Raw genomic sequence first — 11,538 nt, 5'->3', positions numbered from 1 at the left:
TTCAGGTGATTCTGTGGCCGACAGCAGCTTGGGTACAGGCACGGCAAAACTTCAGGTCAGCAGAGGATGGAGGAGCTCCCGCACAGCCTGAGCGAGGTCGTGGTCATACACGGCCCTTGGGAAAGGCGCCGGAGCTTCTGGGCTGCACCAAAAAGTACAGGGCGCAGGTGCAGGGCAGGCATCTCCCCTCTGCTACTCCTGCAGCCAGCAGCCTGTAAATGCTCATTAAAATTAAGCCCGTAGCAGACTAATGTTTAGCTAACTCCCCCATTCTTCTCCCAGCAGGAATACTTTGCAGGTCCCTGAGGAGCAGCTGGCTGCTTACATCAAGAGGGGTAACAGTATTGTTGAGCTAAACCTTAGAGATTAAAATAGCAAAAGGTTCCTCACAGGCTACAGAGACAACTCCAGAAGGAGGTCGCCAGGGCTGACAAATGAAAAAAAAAAATCATAACATCATACTTCATCCTTTGCTTCAGCATTTCTTCCTCAGAGGAAAGAGCTCTCCCCCGAAAGGCCCGTGGCATAGTCACACAGAGGCTACCGACAGAGGAAACAAATACAACAAGCTTTGGTACAAGTGGAAACTGAGGGGAACCATGTGTAGTAACCACCGGGCTCGGCCTTCACCCAGCTGTAGGCTTTCCTCCCTTCGGGCAGGGAACTGGAAACTGTAAAGAATTTTGATTCACTCTGCTACTGTGCCTGTTTCCAGAAGAGGGAGCCAAGTCATGGCAAAATGCAGCCAAAAATCAAACCCATTGTTCAACATTTTTTTTTTTTAAATAGCATATATGTTTGGAGTTAAGTTAATTCAAGGCAGAAGGGGAGACGAGCGCTGATGTAACTGAAGAAGTGGAATGCATGTAATAAGCTCAGAAAAGAACTGAAGAGGTCTTGGGCACGCTACAGTGGTCGCAGACACAGCACACCTACTAACCCACACCCGTGTACGAGTTAATACAAGTCTCGCTGCTGCAGGATGCAAGCACCCCCAACACAGACACTGTAACATTGGCTACTAACTTATTAAAATTACGATGCAAGTCGGGAATTAAGCCCATCGCACAAAGTTTTCTTTATTTGTTGTACTCTTCGGTTCCTCTCCTTGTACTGCTCAGCATCACCCCTTCAATGAATAGCTGCTTTGACTAAGATTTGCTTCTCACGTAAGAAGCTAGTTTCACTGTCAAAAATAGCTGCAGTTAAAAGAACCGTTTGAGTGTAACATCCATCACATGCACATAAATAAGTTTAAAAAGCAAAACCAGACATTGCTCCTTTTACTGCTGCATAATTTTCTAGAAGCGAACCTCCCACCGAGCTGATTAAACAGCAAATGGAATCAGTTCAGAAGACAGGTGCTGACTAAAGAAAATAATTTTACACAAGAACACAATCTCATCTCCTTTTTCCTGTGCTCAGCTTAATCTGTCGAAAGATTAAACCAAACAAAAGATTATTGGGTTAATATCTGAGCTGACATTTGCCATCACTGAAGTTTATCCTAACAATTATTGTGTTATTTGAAGATTTTATGAAGTTAAGCACAGATCAAGACCGGATCCTGAAGGGGGGTGAAAAGGACGGTCCAACCGCAGCTTGGAAGCTCCCTGCTAACCAAGAGCAGCTTCAACGCGACTTGTCCACAGCCTGAAGGAAATGCATAGGGTTTCTAGTGCCAAATAATGCAACTTTGCAAAACTGCTGCAGGCAGCGATATGCTGAAAACAAATGATCAGGGAAGCTGACAAATTGAGACTGCTTTTAAGTGAACAGCAACTGCCATGCAGAAATTGTTGCGGGCGGGTGTAAGGCAGCAGCTTGTCGTTGGAATCCCCACTTAACGTGAGGAGCGCGGCAGAGACCGCACAGGCCTTCCTGGTTCCGAGGTGCCCGTCCGTATCAACGTGCAGCCCACCGGTGCTTTGGCCAATCTTGTCCTTATTGTAATTACACGAAGGCAGGAGGCGAGAGGAAAAGAATAAAAACAGTTTCCAGCACCTAGACGTGTCCATTGAGAATGGACAAATGCGGGTGAGGGTGCTGTTCCTAAGCTTCGTGCTCTGTCTCTGCACGGCTGAGCACATAAAGGGAAGGAGCTGACGAGCAGGGCTGGGGACACCGTTGCTCGTGCAACAGCTATAAACCCCCCTCATCTCTTTTCGTTAAGAACATGACAGCAGAAGCAAACGCTGACCGGCGACATTGCTTCTGGGTGGAAGAGAGATCTACAGGGCAGGTCAGAACCTGCCTCAACCTGCTCTGGCCTAAAGGCAGATTTAGGGCAAAACATGACTCCATACCCGTTCGCATTCTTTGAGGTAAGCACCTCAAGGATGCTTTCAGCCGCTGTTGACAGCAGGAGGCCCCGTTACCCGTGAAGATAAGACACACAGGGATCACGCTCCAACTCAATTTAATAAGCTTCGTAACGAACTTGGACAGAAAGTGGTTTGAAATAAGTCGAGCAACACTCATCTACTAGTCAAGGATTTTTTTTAAGTAATGCTTTTAAGCTTATACTCAAGCATACAAAGCATAAATTTTACAAATTAAAAACAATAAAATCATCCTAGAATAATGCGATGGCTTCCCCTCTATGTACAAGGAGTGGAAACGAGACAGAATTCTTTCCAGGTAATTTCACACATCTTAAATGCTACATAAGTGCTCTCCACATTCACTTCAATTTTTCTTTTAATGTGGGTGGAAGGAGCTGAAAGTGTTTCAATGAAATCATCTTAAAGAGAGAGATACTTCACCTGGTTTCAAGCTGCATGTGTTTGCCTCTTCAAAAGTCTTGAGAGGAAATGCTTTACTTAAAATTCTGCTGTTAGTCTCTGCGCAGCAGCCTCTGTTTTTCCAGCTATATAAAATTAAACGGGTCAGTCAGTATTTCGCGGAAAGTACCACCCGCACTTCATCTTCAGGGAAACCCATTATCCCCCGCCCTTCACAAATGACTCCATTGTACAACAGAAGCAACCAGCGTTTAGCTTAGATTTGACAGGCAGAAAAGACACACGGGAACAGCGAAGACGACAGTTATTAGGGAGGTGATAGATTTTTGGAGAAGGAGAGAGATTTGTAGCCTAATCAAAACACACTTGACATACAGCCTTTCTGCAGAGGCATAGCAGACAGGATATTTTACCACCCAACTTCTTCATGTCCATAGCATTAATGAAATAAATCTTATTTGCTTTCAACAAAGGAAAGGTTGGGGGAGGAGTGAGCGTAGTGTGCCATGTTTAATGACCAGATTCGTTTGCCACCGTTGAGTTTGGAACAAATCTTCTTACAAAAGTTATTTTCATATTGCTCTACATTAAGTGGAACAAAATATGTATTTTTACACTAAAGCAAACTGATCGAAGTGGCATTTAATAATATTTGTTAAAGTGGTTATCTAACAAAAATGGGTTAACAAAATCCCATTCATTAGTAGTCACCAAATAAGACATTTCTCATGCATATGACAAAAGTTCATTCGTGTACTGAGAGGTCCGTTTACTGTGTACAATATTTCCATAAATTATAATATGTTTCACAGCCCCTACCATTCAAGAATATTTCAAACAGATTATATATTATATTTGTATATGCAAACTATTTTATATACACTAATATAAAGATCCTTAGAAGTACCATTATCACTACCTTTCTGCTTTCGCTAAAATGCATAGCTTTCGAATATTTTCTTGCAGTTACCAAAAACTTTACAGATTAAAGCTGCTTATCAATGTGGCATGTTCATAAAAACAAAGTGAAATAGTTCTATACTAATTTTATATTAAACCCCTTAAAAAACTGTTTATTTTTTAATGGAAAAAAAACCAAGCTAGTGAAAATTCAAGTAATCTATGCTCAATCTTTGCCCAAATACTATATGAAATTAATGTAGCGTTCTAGAAGTACAGTGAACTTCTCAACCAGGACTGTAATACTGCACTTCTCATGGAGAAAAATGCTAGTCATGCCACAAAAACGCACCACTTTCCACTTCATCCGGGAGAAGCTTTAGATGAGATTTAACAACACAAGTGTCAGAACACAGGAAAAGCTGATCAGTTATACATGAAGAAATTAGAGCTATTCCAGTTTTGTTTCTGCAGTTTGTTATTAAACAAAGTTACATTAACCATACAGTTTCTCACAAACTAAAAGTTATACATGGTTTTTCAGACATCAGCCAACTGCAAAAAGACCCCCCCAAAAAATTAAAAAAAAAAAAACAAACAACCAAAAAAACCCAACTGTTAAAAGTTTGGTGTTAGAATAACCAGCCTGGGTGAAGGAAAGCCAGACCGCTGTTGTAGTTGGGGGGGCTACTGATAGCTTGTTTGTTATGTATAAAGTTTAAGACCTCCATACACAAATGCCTCAAAGTGGAGAAGAGAACGATCAGTAATAAATGAGAACACATCGTTATATCCATCATCTAGCTTAACCTTGGCGCTCCGCATCTCTAATAGCTGCTTAACAAACAATGGTTTCCCCCCACAAAAAATAGCTACACAAGTAAACAGTGTTCACAGTAATGCAATCAGTAACAGGTTTTGTTAGTTTCCGTAAGTCAGGTGTATCTGCAAAGCTTTATACAGTTTAATGCATAAGTATTCCAGTAAAATTAAGTGAAAACTAAGTTTCATTCTACAGGGTAATATCTACCATACAAGACTAGATTATGTACAGTATGGGACTGGTGTGACAACTGCCAGTGTCTCATGATGTTAAGCTATTTCACCCATCAGCTCGGTCTTTGTTCAGCAAATCTGTAATAACTTGATATACGGACCTAAAAATCTAGAGATCGATTTGGCAAGATTAGTGCTTACTACCACTGGATATATACCAGCGTACAGTGCTGCAAAATCGAGTCGACCAGAACATCCCATACCCAGAAGATTACAATTTGTTGACGTGAAAGTCTGGACTTCACATGTAAAACATTAAACCTATAATCTTAACTGGAGTGAGGACAGCCAGTAAACAAATACAGGTGAAGATGAACTGCATCTCTTCAGAAAGGTACGGAAGAATTTAGAAAATGGAAATTTCTGGTTTTAGGCAGCCCTGCTCTGCTCAGCTCAAGGCAAAAAAACAGCCCAAGTAGCTCTAAAACTACGATTCTTAGTCAAGCAAGCATAAAGGCAGATCCTGCACAAGATGATGCATCAGAGGCTTCAACAAGCATCTCTCCCCCCACTTAATTTCCTAACACAAGCATGTCTTTCAGCTTACAAACATCCAGCGGCCTTCAAAGCTTTAGGAGAATCACTGCAGGGTCTAAGCTGCAAATTTAATATAGGGGGGAAAGGCCCCTGTCACAAAAACCCTCAAATGCCTCTGGGGGCCATTTTGGTCATTCGTGAAAATTAAGGAAAAAAGCTTACTTCCAACAATACTCCTCCTGAAAAGATGGGTCACTGATCCATTATGAACATAGCTCTCACCATATAAAGCACCAAAAAGTCAGAAACAAGGAAAAAAAAAAAAAAAGTCCTTAAATTATGATTTACAAGTTTGTACACTATTTCCTACGCAAAAGGTTGACCTTACTGCAAAGTTTATAGATGAAAACTTGACCAGTTACTTTTAAGGGGAATGTATATCTGGCTATAACTTAAAGGTAGAAAATATTCACTGTTCTATATACACATTTCAAACAGGAGACAGTTAACTGAATAGTTGCCAATGTAACTCCCTATTAACCCCCGGCCACTAAACTAGGCATCAGTAGCCAATTAGAAAGCTTGAGTTCTGTACTTTTAAAAATGCTATTTTTCCTGTCCTGTTTAATGGTTTTTTTTTAAAAATGTATTATAGTGCATAGCCTAAGTCAGACTTTCAAAGAGATACAGCGCCTTTCAATGCAGTTTTTGCAGCATTTAAAAGGGACTTTTCCCCCTTCAAATTAGATGTTCATTGAAAAATCTGAATTGAGTGCTGTACTGTAGTAAAAATATTTCAGTCACAGACTGATATAAATGTATACTGTGCAGTACTAAGATTGTTTGATGTCCATCTGCACACATTTTACTTGGGTTCTTCAATCGTCCCCTTGCTGAGGTCTGTCATTTTGGGATATTTCACTTTCTTCTGGTCCAGCTCATTCTGAGCCCACAGTAGTAGTTTCAGTAATTTTGCCAACTTGGGTGTTGATTCACGATTTTCATAGTCTAGAACAGCTTGATTAACCTCACTCCATACCTGGAAGAGAAATACTGGAATTCAGTAATAGTTTTCCTATGATTAACACTGCTAACATCACACAGACATTGAAAAAAATCACACCTAGTGCGCTAATTCCTCAGAACATGGTGTCGTGGTTTAACCCCAGCCAGCAACTAAGCACCACGCAGCCGCTTGCTTGCTCCCCCTCCCTGGTGGGATGGGGGAAGGAAAAGTGAGAAAACTCGTGGGTTGAGATAAGAACAGTTTAATAATTGAAATAAAATAAAATAGCAGTAGTAGTAATAATAATATAATAATAACATACAAAGCAAGTGATGCATGATGCAATTGCTCACCACCTACCAACCGATGCCCAGCCCATCCCCGAGCAGCGGTCCCCACCTCCCGGCCAACTCCCCCAGTTTCTATACTGGGCGTGACATCATACAGTATGGAATAGCCCTTGGGCCAGTCTGGGCCAGCTGTCCTGGCTGTGCCCCCTCCCAGCTTCTTGTGCACCGGGCAGAGCAGGGGAAGCTGAAAAGTCCTTGACTGGTGTAAGCACCACTTAGCAACAACTAAAACATCAGTGTGTTATCAAGGTTATTCTCATACTAAATCCAAAACATAGCACTAGACCAGCTACTAGGAAGAAAATTAACTCTATCCCAGCCGAAACCAGGACAATGGTCAGGACAAAGCTCCACAGACTATGAGCCTGGAGAAAACAAGGAAGAGCACCAAGTAGTTGAATACATTAACACCATTTTTTTGAATCTTGCTCACGAAACACTTCTGTTCTTTTGCATGCCACTACATACATTTTTTCTAAACATTTCAAAAATATTTGGACATCATTTTCACCACATACAAATAAAAGACGTCAATTTCCTTTTGAGAAAGGACTACCTTCTGTCGCTGCATCATGTTAAGCAAGTCTCCAAATGGTGATTCTTCGGGATTATCAAAGGCAAGCAAAGCCAGCGTACGCTCCATTTCTGTCAGGCATTCCCTGCTCTCCTCGCCTTGTTCTGCTAATTGGGTCTGAGCAAATTCCAGAGCTGCTTCTGTCTCACGCTGCCGAATCAGTTCAATCAAATGCTGCTGCTACATACGAAAGACACAGCAATATTAGCTAAACAAATTAACAAATCTTCAGTATTTCAAGACCGTAATCTTCAAACATTAATGTGTAATTTGAGACAAACACTAACCCATAATTTGACAGTTTGAGGTCAATTCTTCTGAATGTGAGACAAGGCAGACTTGTCTACAAAATCTACTGAAAAAGGTAACCTGACGCTTTTGAGTAACAGGTTTTGAAAAGATGTGTTACTAAAGGAACATTCAGACTAACAGTAATTGCAAGTTGGTTAGTCGCAGGCCACTGCTGCTGTTCTAAGTTTTCGCATTACTAATTGTATATGATGGTTCCTGCACCATGCCACAAAGTTTCCAGCTGCTACAAAACGATGCCAAGAACAAACACTTGAAATTGCAACCACGTTCAGTCACAAACCTCCCAACATACTCATAAAATCTGCACTGCTTTTTCCAGTCTCTCAGCAACCTCTAAAACAAAGATCAAGTTTGTCACCTGTCCTTACCTGCAAATGAAAGTAAAGATATCTGTTTGTATCTAACAATTCTGGATGGAGGCTGTTTATTAACGCAATGGCTTCTTGAATCTGTCCTTTCAATATCATTTCTCGAATTTTTATTCTTTCATCGAGAGTCTCTAAATCAACACTGGGTTCAATTCCAGACTCCATTCGAAATTTCTCTGCTGCTTCTTTAAAGCCCTCTGAAATAGAAACATTTTACCTATAAAATATATTTTATGAAACACTTTTAAAAAAATGAGCTTAAAAAGATTTGAGTATTGTTTGTGCATTTTGGAGGTTTAAAGATTAAATCTGAACTTCTGAAAAATTCTTATCTGTTTAAATAGGCATTTATCCAACAGGCATCTAACAGAACATGCTTAATTCATTCTTAACTCAAGTGCCCTCATGCTTTAAGGATGCGTGCAACATGTAGTCCAATACCTCTTAACTTGAAAGCTTGTTTTATACTTAAATAGAGCGGTGTACTTATTCCAAAATGGGATTTTCAAAATCACATTTTCAAAATTTGGGTGGTTTTGCTTCTCCCTCCAGCCCCCAAATCTGTTTACACAGACCTAGCAGTTTTACTGAGAAGAAATAGAAAAGTAATTTTGCTTTCTTGTACTAACACTATTTTTTTTTTAAAGTTGCAACAACTATTTTAAATCCTAAGTCACACTTTAATACACACAAAAATGATTTATGCCACTAAGATGCTCTTCCTTCATCCCAGAGGCTTCACCTACACAGCAAGGTAAACAGGGGTGTAGATCAGGTACGGATGCCTCCGCCCTAGTACAGCTTACCATGATGGTATGCACCATAATTGCTAGGGGCAATTTCCGAGGGTTTTTGATTGTTCTAAATTAGATTTGACGCTGAAGGGGCTAATATTTTTGGTCTCAAACTATTTTGACAACAGTGCTTATCTTTCTAGCCAGTTAAAACTTGCTTCTGACAGTTGTTCTATGCAGCTTTCAGAGTGCTCTTTAACAACTGCCACGTATCCTGAACTCTCGTTTTAATGGCACAAAAAAGGACATCATGCAGAAGCAGGTCGTGTTTGTTAACAGCATTCCATGAAATACTTTCTTTTCTGTATCTTTTAGCAGAAGAGTTAAGGTTAATAAATGTCACTTCTATTGCATGACAACTGCTCGGTTTCTGAATCTTAGTCAGTCTGCACTTCAGAGAACACAAGAGCAGTTGTACATTGCTAAGAGAAGCCAACAGCGATCACTGACTCCTTAAAGCCCTTAATTTCACTCCAGCTAGTAGCATATTCTTGCCAAAACTGTCTCTCTTGATAAAATAAGCATCATGCATTTAAGAGCCTCCTAGAATTACCGCTCATTTTACCTGTAACAAGGTAGTTCATGATAAGGCGGTTCATGTCTGCCCTCTGGATATGCAAGTTATTAAGTTTTTCCATCCATTCATCTTTCGTGATTTCATCAGGTTTTTCTGCATAACTCATCCTGGACTCTTACTACAAGAAAAGAAAAGCATCTCATTTAACGTGCTTCAAGAAGAAGTAAGTTTAATGTGTGTAAGCACTCTGTTACTACCATCTTTATATCTTTTTTTACGAGATCTTTTAAATTAATAGTCCAAAAGAGACCCTTTTATGTCAAACCACAATTTTACATTTTTCTTCTCCTTGTTCCTGCACTCTTTCACATCTACGAGCCAGTCTCTAAAGCTGCTTTCATCAATCGTCAGAATAAAAAATTCAAATACCATCTTCTTGTACTTACTCTTAAATCCACTCTAAATAAATCTTGTTTACAAGTTATACAGGACACACAGCATCACAGTGTGAAACAAGTGAATCAAAGAGTTTGACAGCTAGCCAGAAAAACTGTAACAAACCTTTAAAGCAAAGCCTATGTAAACAATATTTGCTTTAAAGTTTTCGCCAAAACTTAGACACGACAGCTGCAGATATTGTATAGCTACAAAACTGTTCGTGATACATTATCCAATGCACAACTGAAAGACTTACACTAGCTTAGCTTCACTGTCCCCAAAAGTACTCCTGTCCACACTACTAAAATGTTATCTCCTGGTATTTTTCTCGAGTATATCTTTTTCGGATTTGGAAGCAAAGCGCCTTTCTAAAATTTAAGCCGGCATTTAACCATTTCTACCTTCAAGTCACGATCACAGGGGCAGCGAAAGGGGGAGGAGAGGCGGCAACAACAACAGCAACAGGCACCGCCACCCCTCTCAGACAAACACCAGCGGCAGCGCGCCTCCTCGCCACCGGCCCGTTTCCAACAGGTTTTTCTTCCTCTAAACTATCGCCAAAGCCACACCGGCCCCAGGAAAGTTGGACAGCGGGAGGCAGGATCAGCGCGGGGCCGGCTGAGGGGCCGATCGCTCCCCTGCCCCGCATTCAGGCCGCTCCCAACCACGCGGCGGGGGAACAGGGCTCCCGCCGCAACGGGCCCCCGCCCGCCGGGCCCCCCCGACCTTCTCCCACCGCCCCGCGGCGCAGCGCCGCGGCCCCCGCCCGCCACCGGCCCGCCGAGGCGCTGCCCCCGACCCGGCCCTCCCTGGGGCCCGGGCCACCGAAGCGCTCGGCCCCGCTCGCCACAGGCCCAGCGCCTCCCCAGCGCCCGCAGCGCTCGACAGCAGGCCGACCCGCCGGGCCACGGGAAGGGCCCCGCCAGCCACCGGCCCCCGAGGGAAGGAGCGGGGCCGCCGGCGCCATCTTACCGAGCGCGCCGCGGTGCCGGCTCCGACGCACGAACGCGGGCCCCTCCGCCGCCTCCGCCAGGCCGCTGGCGCGCGGATCTCGCGAGAACAGGCCTCTCGGCCAATCAGCGCCCGGAGAGGGGCGAGAAAATGCAACCATAGAGTCGGGCCTCGGGACAGAGCGTACGCCTGGCCGTGCAGGTACACCCCTCCGGCGGGGAGCTGTACCATAGAGACGGCCGGGGCGGGGGCGCCTCAGGACCATCGAGAGTGGGCCCGATCCCGCCAGGGCTGCGGGCCGGCGGGGGCGGCCGAGGTGCGGGGCGAGCCGGGCTGCAAGATGGCGGCTCCGCCGCCTCAGGCAACCGGGGCGTCAGTGCCAGCCCGTAGGGATGGGGGGCACTGGAGCCAGCGGGGCCGCTGCCGCCCAGCGGGGTTGAGGGCCGGGTCTCGGCCCCTCCCTGCCGCCCCTCAGCCCCTCTGTGGCTCACGGCCGCAAGGCAGGGGTCGGGGCAGGGCCTTGCTGGCTCCGCCATGCTGCCTCCCCAACCACAGGATCAGAGTCGTTTAGGTTGGAAAAGACCTTTAAGATCATCGAGTCCAACCGCTAACCCAGCGCTGCCAAGGCCACCACTAAACCATGTCCCCAAGCACCACATCTCCCCGGCTTTTAAATCCCTCCAGGGATGGGGACTCAGCCCCTGCCCTGGGCAGCCTGGTCCAGCGCCTGACAGCCCTTTGGGGGAGAAGTTTTTCCCAATACCCAACCCAAACCTGCCCTGGCGCAGCTTGAGGCCGTTCCCTCTCGTCCCATCGCTTGTTCCTGGGGAGAAGAGACCGACCCCCCCGGCTCCAGCCTCCTTTCAGGCAGTTGCAGAGAGCGATGAGGGCTCCCCTCAGCCTCCTCTTCTCCAGGCTGAGCCCCCCCAGCTCCCCCAGCCGCTCCTCCCCAGCCTCGTGCTCCAGCCCCTGCCCCAGCCTCGCTGCCCTGCTCTGGCCACGCTCCAGCCCCTCCATGGCCGCCTTGGGGTGAGGGGCCCAGCGCTGAGCA

The 11,538-nt window shown here is 44.5% G+C and overlaps 1 protein-coding gene across 5 annotated transcripts; it reads right to left on the bottom strand.

Moving 5' to 3' along the window:
- Positions 1-2,402: 2,402 nt before the first annotated feature.
- Positions 2,403-10,641, bottom strand: GID8 (GID complex subunit 8 homolog). 5 transcript variants are annotated; one of them, XM_087750223.1, is made up of 7 exons: positions 10,509-10,640; positions 9,147-9,276; positions 7,788-7,984; positions 7,090-7,287; positions 6,040-6,216; positions 5,400-5,416; positions 2,403-2,869 (listed from the first exon to the last, which is right to left on the bottom strand). In XM_087750223.1, exons 2-5 carry the CDS (start codon positions 9,262-9,264, stop codon positions 6,043-6,045), a joined length of 687 nt encoding a protein of 228 aa, XP_087606349.1. In that variant the 5' UTR covers positions 9,265-9,276; positions 10,509-10,640; the 3' UTR covers positions 2,403-2,869; positions 5,400-5,416; positions 6,040-6,042. The 5 variants fall into 5 exon arrangements, with proteins under 5 accessions (XP_087606349.1, XP_087606350.1, XP_087606347.1 ...); XM_087750224.1 differs by lacking the exon at positions 6,040-6,216 and having other exon boundaries at positions 10,509-10,641; XM_087750221.1 differs by lacking the exon at positions 5,400-5,416.
- Positions 10,642-11,538: the final 897 nt, after the last annotated feature.

The sequence above is a fragment of the Nipponia nippon genome, unplaced genomic scaffold (assembly GCF_047370975.1).
Source record: "Nipponia nippon isolate SJK-2023a ecotype South Korea unplaced genomic scaffold, ASM4737097v1 scaffold_13, whole genome shotgun sequence".
Taxonomy (NCBI): domain Eukaryota; kingdom Metazoa; phylum Chordata; class Aves; order Pelecaniformes; family Threskiornithidae; genus Nipponia; species Nipponia nippon.
The sequence above is the reverse complement of the archived record's forward strand: the minus strand, read 5'-3'. Positions and strand labels throughout refer to the sequence as shown.

Coding starts and splice junctions, on each gene's coding strand:
- GID8 (XM_087750219.1), bottom strand. CDS start 9,264: ATGAGTTATGCAGAAAAACCTGATGAAATCACGAAAGATGAATGGATG. Junction 7,288..7,787: donor ATCTTTACTTTCATTTGCAG/GTAAGGACAGGT, acceptor TTTCGTATGTAG/CAGCAGCATTTGATTGAACT. Junction 6,217..7,089: donor ACATGATGCAGCGACAGAAG/GTAGTCCTTTCT, acceptor TTTCTCTTCCAG/GTATGGAGTGAGGTTAATCA.